The sequence below is a fragment of the Camellia sinensis genome, chromosome 7, assembly GCF_055761805.1.
Source record: "Camellia sinensis isolate YWXY chromosome 7, ASM5576180v1, whole genome shotgun sequence".
NCBI lineage: Eukaryota > Viridiplantae > Streptophyta > Magnoliopsida > Ericales > Theaceae > Camellia > Camellia sinensis.
Window position 1 is genome coordinate 169,204,700 of NC_138967.1, and position 18,903 is coordinate 169,223,602.

Here is an 18,903-nt window from a genome sequence, read left to right on the forward strand (position 1 = left end):
CTGTTCATCTATAAAATAATAAAATTATCTGCTTTATTAATTGAAATAAAATTTTAACATTGTTAAAAACTGTTAATTAACTTGATAATTTATTAATAAAATAACCTATTTGTTATGAAATTAAAAATCTTACGGGCATCATGTAATTTCTAAAACTACAGGGATAATTTGTAATTTAATTAAATCTCAGGGGAGTGTTTGTAATTTATCCTTTTCTTTACACTTGTTTTTTGATGAACCTTGTAATATTGTATTATTTTTTTTTTTTTTTTGTTAGTTTCACTTAATCTATAAATTTGAAAAGTAAAATATTTACAAAGAAATCTTTATTTTTATTTTTTTTTACAATTTTTATTATTTTTGTAAATATTGTAATTTTTAAATGTATCTAAATTAAATGAATATAAAAACAAATAAATAATTGATTAGAATATTAAAACGTTTCACTTAAATCAAAAGAAGATGAATTCAAAAATTAAAAGTTTATTTTTAACAATTTAAAATCGAATAGAGTGTCTCACAGTTTAATTATAATTACAAGCATTCTTAAAATTTTAATTTACATAACACTTAAGTCATTTTTTATCTGTAATTTATTAGTCATATAAATAAATAAAAAAGATACTTTTATCTCTTTTACAGTAAAATATATTTTATATTATTTACCTTTGTTTATTTATACCATTTACATTAGTTTTAATCTCTTTAATCTTACTAAAAAAGAGTTAATATAATTATGTAAAACTATGAAATTTGCTGTATTATCTCCAAATCACAGAGAAAGTCAACATAATTCATCTACGAAAAAATTAATGAATACATTTAGAAACTTCTATTGTATACATCAACTTAAATTTAGGGGAAATTAGTCAAAGGTCCCTCTCCCATTTTTAGTAATGGAAAAGCACAATATCAATTTTTGATGTCTAAGGTCCCTAAACCCCATACCCATCTACCATAGAGAAATTTGATATATCTCACCCTTTCAATCTCTCTCTCCCGCAACCGAAATTATACACAAGTAACAGAACAAACAAAAACAATTTTAAAGCACTTAGAGAGAGAGAGAGAGAGTACAAGAAGAGAGATGAGATCAAAGACGGTGTCAAAATAGTCCGAAATTAAGGCATCGACAACAATCTTCATTCTATGACAAGCATTGACACGAAGCTGCTTCTCGACGGAGGCCACCGTAACATTAGCGCCGCCGCGCCACAGTATATTGATCATTATCACCGCTTCCATGCCGCCAGAAAACTCATCGGATCCGAATCCCGAACTCAGTTCAGAGCCATGCACTGATTTTCTCGACCGTGATAGCTTCTCGACAGAGATTATTGAGAGTATATCGCCGGAAAATCTTCAACCGACAGTGAAGATCTGCATCGATGGTCTCCGATTGCCGTCGACCGCTATAAAGAAATCGGCGGCGATGAAACTGAGACTCCTAGTGAAAAACCAGTTCGATGATAGAGCGTTAATCAGGGAGTCCACTTCGATTAGAATCTCACAATCAGAGACGAGCAAAGCTTCCTTCGCACGATGAACAAAGATGTGTTGTAGCAAATATGTATGAATATATATAAATATGTGTTGTATACATATATGGTGTGTGTTTTGAGTTGTAGGTTGCAAAAATTTGAACTTTTTAGTATTAGCAGTGTAAAATTGAGTTATCCCCATCGACAGATTAGTTGACATTTTCCACAAATTTTATGAAACAAAAGCTTATTTTTATATTTTCCATTCAGTATACCTGCTTAGATCTACAGATCCAATGATGCAAGAACACGCAGTGACGACCTTGTTGAATCTCTCATTTCTAGAAGAGAACAAGGCTTGAATCTCTTACTTTTTGGTCGTGTGTAATTTTCTCTGGTTTAATTTTTTCTACCTTGTTTAATTTTCTCCGTAATGTTCAATTTTCTCTAGATTTCTCTAGTTTGAACTTAGAGAAATTTCAATTTTCTTTGGGTTGGGAAGTCCAGAATTTCTCAATTTTCTCTGGTTTGAAACTACCACTCAGACCAATTTTCTCTGGTTTGAAGCCATCACTCAGACCACCACTGCATTCATCAAAGGCAGTGGTAGAGATATCAAAGATGAATTGTGGGAAAAGAGGAAGAGATTTGCAAACCAAAAAATTTGTGCAATCCAGAGAAATGGAAGATGTGAAGCTTGAAGCTATGATGATGATGAAGACTATCAAAAAATCAGTTGATTACTAATGCAAGCAGTAATCAACTGATTTTTCTCGAAATTTTTGGTTTTGTATTATAGTTTTGCTGCGTTCCATATTGTTGCTATTGAAGGAGTTTGAATTGAATTGTAATGGTTGTATTGAAATGGATTTAATGTGGGTTTTAAAGGGATTTTTTCTAGTTCGGTCAAAATTTTTGATCTAGAGAAAATTCTCTCAACCACATTAACAAATAACATTGAACCCAGTACTAAAACATCAGAGAAATTCTCTAGTGTTTCCAGAATTTCTTTGGATCAGAATTTTCTCTGGATGTGGAATTTGTGTGAATTTTCTCTGGATTCCTGATTTTGTATTACAGTTTTACTGTGTGCCATTGTTGATATTGAAGAAGCTTGAATTGCATTGTAGTGGTTGTATTGAAATGGATTTAATGTGGGTTTTAAAGGGCTTTCATGGTGCTGCTACAGCTAGTTATTTGATGTAGAAAGAAGATGATGATGATAATGAAGGCTATCAAAGAATCTCTTTGGAGAAAGAATTTCTCTGGAATGGTTTAAATTTTCTCTAGATCATGTAAGAACAAAGCAGAGAAATTTTTAATTTCTCTGAAGTGGTTTGAATTTTCTCTAGATCAAATAAGAACAAAGTAGAGAAATTTTGAAGCCTTGTGAATGCATTCTGCAATAAATTACAGATTTATAGTCCAGAGAAATTCTCAACAATTCAAATTTATAGTTCAGAGAAATTCTCAATATTAATGAAGCCTTGTGAATTAGAATTTTTCTGTGAAGTCCAAAGAAATTCTCTGTGAACAAGAATTTCTCTGTGAAATCTAGAGAAAATTCGATCCAGACTCTGAATCGAATTTTCTCTATATTGATGTTGAGGGATCTTAGACATTATAAAAATATTAAATGTCGTTTATGTTATAAAATCTTAATACCAGAAACTTTAAAAAAAAATCCCCTTAAATTTATCTTTACATTCACATGTACTTGAAATACTTTAAGAAAAAAATCTTATAAAGAGATATATTCAATAAAATTACGAATTCAAAATTCATACAATGAAATTTAGTCGTATTTAAAATTTTCAAGGAGATTCTTTAAACTCTCTCCACGCCCACTACATCCACCCTATCCATTATACTATTTACATATATATTTTTACAAATATCGTACAAAATGAAATAAAATTTACCGAGTGTATTTAGATAAACTCTTGAAGACAACTTAATTGACTAACATGTTCACTTTTAAACCTTTTCATAACATAATAAAATAAGTTCATGTTTGTTTGGGTGGACATGAGTTTGGGATTGGACTAATAGTCCAATAAAATTATTAATCCGATGTTTGGTTAAACAATTAAAGTACGGACTAATTATTTTAAACTTGACTATTAGTTAATATAGGATACATAATCCAACAAATTCGTAGTCCTAGGACTATTAGTCATGGGAATGGTAATCCAGTCCGCCCAAACAAACATGGCCTAAATTGTTAAAATAATGTACAACAGCTATAATTACTAACAGGGCAGAGTCAGGATTCCTCCGGTGAGAGTCAGATTGCCAAAGGGAAGTCGTGGGATAGATTTGCCGAGCTATTGATGGATCGACTTGAGTTTTATTTGATTAAATTATTATTAAATATTATTTAATAGAGACTAATTGGGCGATTAAAATTATAAAATCATAAGGGAATAATCTCAATTAAATATTATTTGTACAAGTTTTATAGTTAAAGAGGTCAAAATGTAGAGATTTGTAGATAAGCGGTAAGCATGTCAATATCTTTAAGTCTATAAAGTTTTATAAGTGATTCCAATAAATAAATTATAAGAACTCATAAGTAGAAAATATTCTTTCTAAAAAATTTATTGCTGTTAGTAATTTTTTTATATTTAATATGATTTCATACCAATTAAATAAATTATATTATTTGTTTATTACAAGATTTTTTAACATGAAATTACTAACAACTTTTTAACATAAGCCGGATTAAAATTTTCAATAATATTAGGATGATCATTTTTTTTGTTACAATTTGTTTATTACCTTAATCACTCACATTTGATAGTAATGTAATATTGACACATGATATATAGTAGGAAAATATAATTATCATAACATAATTATAAATGTTTATGGGAATATTATATGAGTCATTAAATTTTGAAATGCAACTCCATTATATTGTGAAATTTACAATTTTTTTGAGGGTGAAATTGAATTTGAGGGGGCCATTATTTATTTATTTATTTTGAATAGAATACAGGTAAACTTGGCAATTTTGAGAAAGTTGAAGGGGCATGACATACTAAAACATATAGGAAAAATATGAAAAAGGAAATGAAAAAACAAAGTATCAAGCTAGAATAAAGTTAAAAAAAAATATATTAATAATTATCAGAGAAAGGAAGTAAGAAAGGAATCTGATCTTGATCCGTTGTACCCATTGAATTAATACTGATTTAAGAGAAAGAGCCCTGGAAAATACCCCTAGTGAGGGTCGCACCCCCAGTGAGGTGACGCGCCCCCGCTGGTTGACAACCAAAAAAAAAATAATAATAATAATTTTTTTCATCCAATTACGAGCCTCCACCTCACTGGGAGCCGACCCCAGGGGGTATAAAGCATTTTTCTTAAGAGAAAATGCAAGGACATGCAAAATGGACACCACCGAAAATGACCATCAACTAAAGGCTAAATTCATTTAAAGACCTTTCCAAAAAAAAAAAAAGAAAAAAAAAGGGTCATTTAACAGATTTAGGTCTGTTTCGCAATTTATTATTTTAATTTATAAGTTAAAAAATTAATAAAAAAAATTATAAAGTCAAAAAATTATATCAAAAACTCAAAAAATTTCTTTTTTTTTTTTATTTTTTGCATATTTTTTCGTAAAAAATTAAATAGTCATTCTAAAGCTTCGTTTGACATTTGATTTTTGGTTAAAAAAAGCACAAAAAGACCTCCGTTTGGGAAGTGGGTTGGCTTTTTGACTTTTTTGACTATATGAGCCTGAGCTCAAAAGCTTAGTTTGGGAAGGGTTTTTGACTTTTTGGCTTTTTTGATTTTTTTGTGAGAGAAGAGTGTAATGATTATGTGGTTGGATGAGATGTTTTGTCTGTTGTGGCTCATGAGCATATTCTGTCTTTTATGGCTCATTGAGCCAAAAAAGCCCAATAAGCCCTTGCCAAACCAACCCAAAATTGGCTACATAAGCTAATAAAACAAAATATCGCATTCAAATCATAATTATTACACTTTTTCTCTCACAAAAGTAAAAAAAATCAAACCAAATGAATCTAAAAAAGTCCCAACACAAAAAACTAACTAAAAAAACCAATGTCAAACGAAGCCTAAGGGGTTGTTTGACAATGATTTTTTTAGTTGGTTTTTTAGCTTTTTTTGACTTTTTTACCCTGAGAATTTTTTGTTTGTTTGATTTTCTTACTTGATTTTTTCAACTTTTTGATTTTTTTGACTTTTTTTTTTGGTCATTCTGTGATTTTTAGCCCAAGAAGATAACCAAACCATGACTAAACATACTAAATTTTTTATCTCATATTTTAACTAAAAAATTAAAAAAATATTAAAATAACATATTCCCAAACAAAGTTAGTAAACATTTAATGCAAATGTAGCTTGTTCTACCCAAATCAAGTTATGAAGAAAAAAATGACTAGTAAAATGAAATTTTAATTAAAATTGACTGACATGTGAATTTTAGTTGTTTTTTTTTTATGATTTTTGTTTTTAGTTTTGAATTACTCTTCCTTTCGTTTATGATTAATAAGGCTAACAAAAATTAAAAAAATGAGGGGATTGAATTCAAATATGATTTTAGTAAAAGCATGATGTTATAATTTGACTTAAAAATAAGGAGTTGACTATTATAATTAAAAAATAAAGTAACTAAAATAAAATTTTAATTAAAGTATAAGGGTGTTAAAGTGTAATTAAAACTAAATTTGTCATGATTCATAAGTTCTTTAATCATATCTTAACTTATATTTAGTTGTGATATTTTTTAATTATGACTTAAAAAGTATAAAATTATACTATTTTATTTATTTTTTGAGTTATAAGGTACCGATGTCTTCCATATTGTTTCCCTAAGTTATTATATTTTCTCCTTATCTCTTTATAGAAAGTCACTAAGGCCGGACTTTAAAAAAAACCAAAAAATCAAAAAGTTACTCAAAAAGTTAAAAAGTTAATACTATTCACCAAAAGTCAACAATTACGGCTGCACAACTCCCAATTCAAATTTTTCCCTACAAATCAATTTTTACAATTTTTTATTACACATTTTTCAATAAAAAGTCAAAAAGTTAACTCAAACATCTATATTTTCAACCTCAATTTTTTAGTCCAAAAAGACAAAAAGTACACTTTTTTAGTCTTCCCAAACTTGGCCTAAATAAACAAATATCAAAGGACCATAATGGGCCTTGAATTGATTTCTTAGGTTGATAGAGAATATTTTTACGAAACTCGTGATTATTTGATCCATACACAAAGCAACAGATGCATTGTTTGGTTTGGTTGAGAACGATGCTATAACTGAGCTTACTGAGCTGAGCTAAATGCTTACTTGAGGTGAATGATCAAAGGCTTCCTATCAGTGGAGATGCTCTACAGATGTTTGACGAAATGCCCAAATGAAACAACCCAAAAGTTGTTATTAGAACAACCCATTGAGCAACTCAATTCATGTATATCTGGTATTCCTCTATTCTGTTCACTCCTAATGATTATCATGAATATACCATTTTTATTGGATTCTCAGTTTTGGGTTTTCACCCTTCAATTGGTGCATCCCATTGTGGGCGAAAAAGTTTTGGTTTGTGTGATCTCAATTTAGTTTCAAAAGTGAATTTTATGATTTGGGTGTTCACATACGAATGGCCAACCGGTTTGAAAAGTACTGAATTGTTACAACTGTAATAGAGCTATAGGTTAAATGATCTATTTAACTACTTAGTAGACAAAAGAAAAGAAAACAAAATTTGTAATCTAACAAAACAACCTTTCCAAATCCGTATAGTTGTAAAATTCCAAAATTTCTACCCTCTCTTGTTGTCCCATTGACAATCAAAAGGATATTGTTAATACTCTAAAAGTATTAGCTAAATTATTTGTTCTATTTTATGTTTCTGATGATTTCATAAGAGCAGCATTTGCTTCTTTTGTGTGTCTGTATGTGTTTGTGTGCGTGTTGGTGGTGTTGTGCCCAGGGGCAGAAATGCACACCATCAATCTCACACAATGGAGACACACAAGATTTACGTGATTTGACAATGCACCTACGTCCACGGAGCCGCAAGATTTCACCATATTTCAAGAGATTACAAAACAATACAAACAATGAAGAGATTGTGATCTAGAGGAGGAGGAGGCAACACTCTCTCTCAACTCAACTCTCAGCCTCACATCTCTCGCTCTCTCAACATCTTTGCTTTCTCTTCTTGCTCTTCTCTCTTTTCTGCATTCTGATGCTCTCCATTTATACACAAATGGTAGAGCCAACCCAGCAACAAGCCAGCAACAGAATTGATGGCAACCACTCTACGCAACCACCCTACAACAGGATAGCTCGGCTGAATCTTCAGCCCAAATCTGCAGCTCACTTCTTTTTCTTCACTTGGCAGCCATTTTTGACTTCTATGGAGAATACTGAGCCAACAATCAACAGGTGGTGGGGAGGGCGTGTTAGGACTTAGTAACACCTAACCAAGATGGGTGAAACACGAAACACAAAGGAATAAACACATAGGAAAGATAAATCACACGCACACAAAGAACACATGATTTATGTCTTTCATTCCAAGCTAGGGCTACGGTTTTCATTATGATCAGAAAAGTTATAAGAGCATATAGAGATAGCTGCCTCTCCTCAGCTATAAATACTTAGAAAATTAGGGCAACAGGTCACACGTGTGAATATACCAGAAATACCTTTATTCCCAAATCCGCGGTCAAGTGGTTATTGACTAGTACTTTTTCAGAATCCAATTGACCTCAACAGGTGGTGCTTAACAGTTTCAGAAGTTTTTCCGATCTTTATCAGTCATCTATTATCCATTTGATTAACATGAATTGAGAAATAGCATTAATGCTGAAAAGCTCACCTCTGTTCTGAGGACTACTGAAGTTGACCTCCTTAAACCTACATATCCATTCTATTGTTAGAATTGGCCCAATGCATTTATATCAATAGCAATGTAGTTCTTATACATGTTAATGAGCAGAATATCTCACCTTTGTTTAGCGAAGTGTTTCAAATACTCGACTATGTTCTGTTACTAATACATGATTGATTGTGGATATGTGCTGTACCTTTGCTTGAACCTCACTTGTATCACTTTCCAACCATTGTAGAAGTTCTTCCGGCATTTCCTCCAAGTGTAACTTTCGGAGGCTTCTAAGATGTTCAATGCCTTGTGGCAAAGACTTCAATTCCCAACAACGAATTAAACCCATCTCCTTGATGCTTGGCAATGCACCATCCTCTATTCTCACGCTATCTAAGCGCACTAGCTCTTCTAAATTCAGCTTGTTCAGTTTAGGAAACCATCCTGCTCTGAAGTATAGAAAACTCCCTCCATATGCTTTCTTGAGTTCAAGAAACACAAGAGTTGATAGTGTATGGAGACAAGAGATTACATCTTGTTCTAGCCGAGATGAATCCAAGCACAAATGAGTTAGGTTTGCTAGAGATCCAATCCAATGGGGTAAGTTTTTCAACTGCCCAACCAATGTCAGTTTCTGAAGAAAAAATGGGGGTAGACTTAAGGCTTCCAATTTGAGTTCTTCCTCAGCACTGGCCTTCACACCTAAACAACGGAGACTTGTCAACTTTTGAATGGAAGAGCAAAGCTTTGGCCCATGAACTCCTCGCAACTCTGTAATATCCAACCTCTTCAGCTCTAACAAATTCCCAACTTGTGTGATTAACTCTTCCTCTGCTTCAATACACGATAGAGTTTGTAAACTTCGTGCATTCCAAATTCCTGCAGGAGCTTTCATGCCATGAGGAAAGTTGGAATTTTCAGAATTTTGATCAGTTTTGTGGCCCAAAAAAAGGTGTCGTAGTTTTAGTAGCTTTGATATTCTGCTTGGTAGCCTCGTCACATTGGTATTCCTTACATCCAGTGTTTGTAGGTTATGTAGCCTTTCCATTGATTTTGGAAGTTCCCTAACCTTGGTGTCCCTTAAGTTCAAATGACTCAAATTGAATAGATTGATCAATGACCCGGGTATTATTTCAATAGAGACTCCTTCTACATCGAGGACCTTTAAGAACTTGAAATTTGATGATACTACATTCAAGGAGAATAAAGTGCATGTATCTGTCTCAAAGACAAAGAAAGATCGGAGATGACGCGACATGTTCTTGCTTAGTTGGATGTTTCCACCTCTGTTGTAGACTGATAGCCGCAAGAATTTTCCTTCTGCCCTTGATTCTTGGCCATTGTATGCTGTGCAGAAATTTTCTTCTTCCGATGTTGTCACTGCCAGTTCGCGCATAACATCGTGCACCTTACACGTCTTCACTCTCCCACAGTCATTAGTCTCAGTGACTTGAATCATGCTTCGTAAGATAAGTTCCGTAAGGTACTCTTCTGCTACCTCCTCAATTGTAAGCCCTTTTCTTTCTATGACAAATCCTTCTGCGACCCAAAGCCGAATCAGTTTCTTTCTCTTGATTGGGTACCCGTCACGAAAAACACAGCAATACAAGAAACAATGCTTTAGATAGAAAGGTAGATCATTGAAACTCAACAACAACATACCCTTAACCCGTCCAAGCACGGGATTATTGCTTAATTGCCAATTGAGACTATCATAGACTTTCTTCCATTCTACAACTGTCTTGTTTCTCGAACACATGAGCCCCCCAATTGCCACGATTGCGAGAGGTAGTCCTTCACATTTCTTCATAATGGTCTGAGCTGATTTCTCGAGCTCTTTGGGGCAGCTGTGATCCGGGTAATTCCAAAATACCTTATTACAGAAGAGAACCCAAGCATCGTTCTCTCTGAGAGGCTCGAGGCGATGGACACGACTTCCAGGACCCACAGAGGTTGCTACATTCTCATTTCTTGTTGTGAAAATAATTCTGCTGCCACAGTTATTATCAGGAAATGCACATCTTATTCTACTCCAAAGTTCTATGCCCCATACATCGTCTAAAACAACGACATACCTTTTATCGTGTAAAACATCAATGAGCATCTCTGCAAGCTGCCTATAGTTCATCGATCCGAAGTTTCTGGGACTTGTTGCTTGTGCTGTCTTGAGGAGTTCTCTGACCATGCTTCTTAGTAATTCTTCAACTCCATATGTTTGGGAGACTGATATCCATGCCCAACAATCGAAGTACCGCTTTATGATCTGGTCGTTGTAAACTTTTGTGACCAGAGTCGTCTTACCTAATCCGCCCATTCCCACAATTGAGATAATGGTCCGGCGAACCTCGTCTTCGGTTAACCATTCTAACAATTTTTCTTCACTTTCATCCATTCCTACTATCTCTTTTTCGTCAATAAAACTCGATGATTCTCCATGATGATGCCTCCAGTCAATCGACGTGTTTCTGCTTCGTCCCTCATTGATCCTATCAAAACAATAATCCTTGCTTCGCTCTGAGATCTTTTGAATCTTTATTTTGATCTCTTGTAGCTTCAAAGAGAGTTGGTAACTCGCAGTTACATTCCTCGGGAGGTTGACAACATCCTGGACAAAATTTTTGAATCCTTTTCCAGTTTGTTGGCCGGTGTCTTTGTAATGCATGTACTCATCCACAATATCCTCGATTTTATGTGAAATGTCTCGGACTTGTCTCACCCATGTTTTTACTGATAGATCTGTTTCCTTTCTTCGATCTGCGTCTCTTATGAAGGCGCTCATGCTTTCAAGCACAAGCTTTATTTCCTCGATTTCATTGTGAGCATCTGATAGTAATGATGCTTTTTGCAGTACTGTTTGCTGTAGGATGGTGGATAGCTTTCCAAGTAAGAAGTTGACAGCACCATCTGCCATTTTTGGTATCAAATTCCTCCCTCCTCACCCTTTTATTTTTATTTTTATTTTTTCTGTTTCTTTCTCTCTTTGAGGAAGGTGGAAGAGACAAAGCAGTTAATGTTTGTTCAACAATTTGAAAAAGCTAGAGAAGACTTAGAAGACTTTGATTTTCATTTCATTTTACCGAGAAAAAGCTAGAGAAGACTTTTTCATTTCATTTTACTGAGTTTGTGTATGTATGTGTATGTGTATGTGTTGTGTGATGGATGATGGTTTCTCAATCCCCTCTGCTCTAGGATTAGTGCATCTGGACCCTAATTAGACGGCAATCAATCCGTAACCTGATTGACACTAACATCATTTGAAAACCATTCATTCTATTAGTTTCGTTTTCAGAATTTGTTTTGTGAAATACACTAAAATTAACTTGGTGAAATAATAATAGAAAATTCAAAAACACTCATTATTTTCATTTTATTTATTTATTTATTTGTGTACAAAAATAGTTGCTAAAAATTCAAAAACATTATTTTAGTGTTTATTTTGGTCAAGCTAGTTCTTAATGTATTTTATGAAAATAGATTCTGAAAAACGAAACCAAATGGTTTGTACTTCTGTGTATGGAAAACTTTCATGGTCACAATTGTTGGAACTCAACTTTGCTTAAGGAATATATATATTTTTTTTGGTTTTTTAATTGCAATCTATTTGATTTTCATTAGTAGGTGTATTATATTATTTGGCTGATTAGGATGTGCTTACTTAGTCATTAGTTATGGTGATGGAGAATATTCTGAAGAGGCTTGCTATATATCATTAGATTGATTTATAGGGTGGGGGTTTTGTAGGCAGACACATAAGTTTATCGTGTTGATACATGTAGGTGGTGAAATTTTTTGTTTTTTTAAAAGATTATCAAATTCATCTGGGGTTTGTACCAACAACTTTCCAATCTTTAAGATCCTTTTCTTGTGCTTTTTGTGTATCATCTGCCCGATCACCATTTGACTTTAAATAATACCTTTAAATGGAATAACCAAACCAATGAAGCAACCTCTATTTGAAATGATCAACCATCTTCTGCTAAACAAAGTCAAAACTGGCTACTAGCAAGGAGACTTCCATGAATGTTCCCTAGTTCAATTATCTTAGATGTTCCTTTCTTCTTTTGTTGGCACCACTCTCACACTTTTGGGACATTTTTGAAGTGTTACAAGGGGCCTGTTTGGTGCAGCTTAAAAGTTGCTTATTTCAGTTTTTAGCTTAATTAAAGTTACAATTGGTGTATTTGGTAGAGCTTAAAATCACTTTTTGTAGCTTAAATTAAGCCAAAAAAGTAATTTTTGGCTGAATGGCTTCCGGGGTGCTTATTCATTTAGCTTAAGAGGGAAGCTAAACTTGAGGGGGCAAAATTACTTAAATGCCCTTTATTCATTTGAAGTATTACCAAATTACCATTATATAGCGTACAAAAATAATCATTGCTCATTCTCTGATTGAGAGAGAGAGAGGCGATTTCCGGCGAGCTCTGGTTCATGCACTGTTCATTCTCTCTTTCTCTTTCTCTCTCTGTTCGCTCTCTCTTCACCACCACCATCGCGTTGATGATCAAACCCTAGCTTCGCGATCGAAACCCTAATCGTCGACTGCGTGATGATTGCGATCTAAAACCCTAGAGTCACGATCAACTGCGTAACGATCGACGGTCCGTCGTCGTCCCCATCTCCCATCGCTGCTATGCCTTCGACGGTGACTATCAACGACCAACTCTCTCTCTCTCGCTCTTTCTCTCTCTCTCTGGCATTGGTTCGTCGGTGTTCTCTTTGACATTGGCCTGTTTGGTGCAGTTTTTTTTTTTTTTGTTGAGGTTTTTAGTGTTTTTTTTTTAAAATAATAATAATAATAATTAAGCATTTTATAATTTAGCCATCAATAATAATTTAGCCATTTTAGCAATTAATTAAGCATTGATACTAATTAATAATTTTAGGCCTCGTTTGGGAATCCTCCTTTTTCGCTAAAAAGTCAAAAAGTTACTAAATTAACTAAAAAACCAACAACCCATACCAAAAAGTCAAAGATTCTATTTTCTTTTTAATTTTTGCACATATTTTCATAAAAAACTAAAAAGTCATCCAAAACATACTAGTTTTTTTTAGCTCATATTTTAGTCAAATAGTCAAAAAGTTACTAAATTAGACTGTTTCCAAACGAGGCCATAGTATTAATTGATGCTACTTAAGCAATTAATTGACACTAATTAATTTATAATGAAAAAATGAAATAATTTTACTAAAAATGAAAAAATGAAATATCACTAAAAATAATTAAAATGAATAATAATAATAATATGAAAATAATAGTAATAATAATAACTGATGGACAAATTGATACTAATTTTAATAATTGATGAACAAATTAATAATAATAATAATAATAATAATAATAATAATAATAATAATTAATAATTGATATTAATTTTAATAATTGATGAGCAAATTGATAATCTTTATACTAAAATCACAATTAATAATAATAATAAAGAAAAGAAATACAGATATAAATAATTAAAATGAATATATAAAAAATAATATGTAATGAAATCACAACATTAATATAAATTAGAACATGTATTAATTTTAATGAATTCATAAATTAAACAAAATTAACAAAGAAAGGAGAAGAAAAAAAAAATTTAAAAAGAAAAGAAAATAAGGTGAAAAAGAAAAGGAAAGAAAAGAAAAGAAAATAAAAAATAAAAGGAAAAAATATATTATAAATGAAATCACAAATTTTATATCTTATAAGGGCAAAAATGACAATTATATAGCAAAAAGTTATTTTACAGCTTATTTACCAAATACTATTTTGCTGCTTAAATCCATAATCCCACAGCTGCACCAACAGATTATCAACTTATGTTCACAGCTGTAAGTTATAATTTATTAAGTTATAATGTATAATCACTTTTTCACAGCTCTATCAGACGGGCGAAGATGCATATATAGTGCATATATAATTGGGAAAGGTTGAAAGCTACATTATGAGGTTGAAGTTGGTGATTTGGGAATTGACTTTTTTTTTAATGATTTTTTTTTTTAGTCTTTTTATGAGATAAAATAATAATAATAATAATAATAATAATAATAATAATAATAATAATGTATTTGGAAATGACTTTTTTAGTTGTATAGAAAAATATGAAAGGTTGATATGATATTTTAGCCTTCTGCTTGAAATTTCCATTTTACCTTTGTGTATGGAAAAAAAAGTTAATGGGATAGTATGTTAGTCTATTTACACTAGCAAAAGCCAACTGTTTTAGATATATGCCAAATATGCTGATTTAAAACCACAGGTTTACTAAATCTGATAAAACCATAGGTTTATCGAAGTCATTTTTTGCCTAAACATCTTCAAGTTTGGGGTAAATTACAAACACCCCTCTCGAGGTTTGGTGAAAATACAGATTTTTTTCTGAGATTTGAAAAATTACATTCCGCCCCCCCCTAAGGTTTATATTTTTATAACAAATTACCCCCTGAGGTTTTTATTTTCATACAGATTCTCCCCTAATTTGTTATGCAAATTTGATTCTCAGGGAATAATTTGTAATTTCTCAAATCTCGGGAGAGAATCTGTATTTTTACCAAACTTCGAGGAGAGTGTTTATAATTTACCCTAAACTTTGTCTCCAATGGCGAGCTAAATGCCAAGTCAAAAAAATGAAAAAATAAAATCTTATACCAAATTTGATTTGAAGTTTGGCAAAGTCTCTTTTGCCACGTCAACAAAACTAAATCTTGATCCCAAGAGACTTTTTTAGGAGTAGATTTGCTAGTCAAAAATTGATATGGGAATTAGTAGTGAACAATTTACTAAATCTGATTACAAGAGGCTTTTTGAGGAGTAGATTCGATAGTTCAAAAATTGATATGGGAATTTGTTGTGTCAAAATAGTATGTGAACAATTGGAGGGGTATTGAAAAAAAAAAAAAAACAACAACAACAAAAACAACAACACCATAACAAGTAAAAAAAAATAACTTTACCAAAACTATTTTAGCTCTTATCATCAGAGTTACTCCTATGGTTCAAAATATTTATATCTATTGAATCATATTTTCAAATTATTGGATTGAGAGATTTTCAAATATCTAACAGTAGTGAGGCCTCGTTTGGCAAGAGGCTATTTTAGCCAATTAGTCAAAAAGTTACTAAATTAGCCAAAAAGCCAACAACCCAAACTAAAAAGTCAAAGATTCTCTTTTCTCTTTACTTTTTGCACATCTTTTCGTAATTGGCCAAAAAGTCATCCCAAACATATAAGTTTTTTTTACCTATCTTTTTAGCCAAATAGCCAAAAAGTTACTAAATTAGCCTGTTCCCAAACGAGGCCTCAGTGTTTTAGGACAATAGGCCGGAGAGATTTGGGAATAAAAAATCCTTGGCCGTTGTCTTCAGATTATTGCACTTCGAGATTTCAATATATCATAATCGATTTAATTTAATTTCATTCAATTATTAATAACTCACAAACAACTAAAAACAACCAATCAGGATTTCATCACATAATCACTTATTAATAGCTGAATTTCAATTCAATTTCGGCAAATAATAGCTCAATTTGAGCACAAATTTATCACCAAATGTAAAAAAATAAAAATAAAAAATCCAACAATTTGATATTAATTTCACTAAATACTTCAACTTCAAGTCCATTGTTACAGATTTACTGTGCAAATTGTCCTAGACTTGGAACTACCCTTCCTAGGGACCTATCCTAAATCAATCTACTACTCCCCAAGTCTCGGCTTGAAGTTAGAATACTTTGGTGGAAGTCTTCAAAATCATTAAAATTGTATTTTGTTTCTCTCTCTAAAAACAATACAATAAAATTCATGGAATTGCCAATCTTAAGGTGCTATCCCTAACAAGCTTTGCCTGATAAATTCAATATATTTGGCCCAAACAAATACATGTTATAATAAAACATAACAATGAGTTTTCAATAAGAAAAACAAAAAAATAAAAAATAAAAAAATGGGCCCCAAAACAACAATTTAAGATTTCATCTTAGAAGTCTAAAATAATAATACTAAAAAATAGAAATCAAATAAAGAATGAGACACACAAACTATATGAACGTATAAGATTTTATAAGATTTGTTTGTCAGGGCTACTATACAAAACTTATATCCATCTATCTGTTTTCTATATGTATTTAGTTTGGAAAATTTTATTTTCACCCACTTAATTATCTCAGTACACACACTTAATTAAATATTATTTTAATAGTAATTGTACCCTAAACTAAAATGATCATAATGGACATCTACTAACACCTATAATATTATATGAAAATATTCTTTGTACATATTTTAAAAACAAAAAAAATCTCAATGTATACCTTTTGAGTAAAAAAAATTAAATCTTAATTTTTTCATTGTTGTCACTTTGCTTGCTACATACTCTATACTCATCTATTGCTTACAAAGTAATACTCTCATAACAACTCGCATATTACTTTAATCTCTAGATTTATACTCTATTAGTGATGAAAATGTTAATTTTTTTTGCAATTTTTTTTTTCCTTTCGTTGTTTTCCGTCGGACAACCAATGCCGAATTATTTCATTATATTCGGACATCAACTGTCGAATTATTTCATTATATTCGAACATCAATTGTTGAATTTTTTTTTTTTTTGGAACAAATCTAATCACTTTTAAGATTGGCAAATCAGTGCCGAAATTCCCAAATCGAAAAACATAAAAAAAAATTAAAAAAATTAAAAATTAAAAAAACAAGGATTTTATGGCAACAGAGTGCACAAAGATTTGAAAATGGTAAATGCAATAACAAAATGGAAAGATGTCTCATCTTCAACAATATTTTAGAGTGTTTTTAATAGAGATTCAATGGAGGACTTTATCTTTACTTTACTTCATACTGTGATCTTGAATGATTTTTATATGAATCTACAATAGGTGTACAAAGTTGAAAGTAGAGTCACTCAACAAGCGTGTGAAAAAGAGGGAAATGGGCTTTTAATATAAAAACATTAAGGGCCTTTCAATGAGTCTGTAGCCATACAAAATATTATGGGCCCTCAAAAACAATAGACCTAAGGCACCTTGCCTAAGTGGCCTAGCTGTTGGACTAGCCAACATGTTTATGCCCAAGCAAAAGGTAAGGTTGCAAAAAAAAAAAATAAAAATAAAATAATAATAATAAATAAATAAATATTGAAAAAAAATTATTTTATGTGTAAAATTGAGAGAGGGTGAAAGAAGTGTAGAGAAAGAAAAACAACAATTTTATTTACTCAGAAAATTTACTGGGTAGATATCATTTTTGAAAGAAAATGATACTTGCCAAATTTATATCCAGAGAATACTTAGAATTTAAAATTTAGTGACAAGATTTATTTTGATTGTGATTTCAGAACAAAAAATTTAAATCTGTACTGTAAATTTTAAATTCGAGATAATTTTTGAGTTACTTTTTCTGATTGATAGAGTTTTTAGAATATATTTTTTAAAACTTTATCAATAATTAGTTTGGTGATTTTTTTTATAAAAAAAAGTCATTATTTTTTTTTTGACATTTTATTTGTAGTGCATATTTTGATAAATTAATTTAAAAAAAAAACTAAAAATAATTTCGAAAAACTCAAACTGAGTTTTTAAAATAATGATAGAGAAAGTGAAAAGGATGTGGAGAGAGAAATGACGGGTGAGTTGAGCTGTGAGAGAAAAGGTAGTTCTTCTTATCCCTTAATGGGAAAAATTATTTGGTATTCCTGGGACACCAGGTGTTTGTGTTCTTGGCCATTCATCATATGCCATGGCTTATGTTGTTTTTTAACCACCTAATACAAAATCGTAGGTCTCACTTTTTTCATCAACTAGAACACGCCTGGGGCACCATGTGATCATACCCCAAGACCACCAAATAACTACTCCATTTATTATTTATTGCATTTTGGCTTATCTCCATGAATTGGATAGTGCTGTTTGGGTTAATAAGATTTATCACGAGTCTTATTTTGATAATTTAAAGTCATTTTTATCCGTCCTTCATATATATTATTTATAAAAAAAATTAGGTCAATACAATCATCATAATCAATGATTTGTATTTTTTTAAACTTCAGTGTAATTTATCCAAATAATTCTTAGGAATATTTACATGGAGATCATTAAATTATTAAAAAAATATCATTTTACCATCTAAACTATAAAAGCATATAAATAGACTTTTTAACCATTAACGTATTTCATTTTGACCCCATCTAATTTGTACGTTTTTTTTCTATAATTTGAGGAGTAAAGTAATACTTCTCAATAGTTTATAAGATTTACAATTTAAGAGGTCAAATGACACTTTTCAATAGTTTTAAGCAATATTGGTACAAATAATCCTAAGTGTTATTCACAACAATATCATTATCACATTGCTGTTGTAATATTTTTTGTATAATTTTGGGAGAATTGCAAAAAAAATAGTATCAACACAAAATAATTGTAATGTCATGAAAGTACAGATAATTTATGCATTTTTTTTTTTTTTTTGGAACAAGTAAATGCTCTGGGGCTACAACGAAGAATCCACAAGCAACAAACTCAGTAATGTATCTGGAGGATTGCTAACCCAATCCAAAG

At 31.4% G+C, this 18,903-nt stretch overlaps 1 protein-coding gene and 1 long non-coding RNA gene across 3 annotated transcripts; one reads left to right on the forward strand and one right to left on the reverse strand.

Annotated features, from left to right (window-relative positions):
• Positions 1–6,365: 6,365 nt before the first annotated feature.
• On the forward strand, positions 6,366–11,265 carry LOC114318928 (uncharacterized). The gene is made up of 2 exons (XR_003649166.2): positions 6,366–6,934; positions 11,193–11,265. It is a non-coding gene; the product is annotated as an uncharacterized LOC114318928 (long non-coding RNA).
• On the reverse strand, positions 7,158–11,255 carry LOC114318927 (disease resistance protein RPM1). 2 transcript variants are annotated; one of them, XM_028265901.2, is made up of 3 exons: positions 8,472–11,255; positions 8,342–8,379; positions 7,158–7,939 (listed from the first exon to the last, which is right to left on the reverse strand). In XM_028265901.2, the coding sequence occupies exon 1, from the start codon at positions 11,253–11,255 to the stop codon at positions 8,478–8,480; it is 2,778 nt and encodes a 925-aa protein (XP_028121702.2). In that variant the 3' UTR covers positions 7,158–7,939; positions 8,342–8,379; positions 8,472–8,477. The 2 variants fall into 2 exon arrangements, with proteins under 2 accessions (XP_028121702.2, XP_028121701.2); XM_028265900.2 differs by having other exon boundaries at positions 7,158–8,379.
• Positions 11,266–18,903: the final 7,638 nt, after the last annotated feature.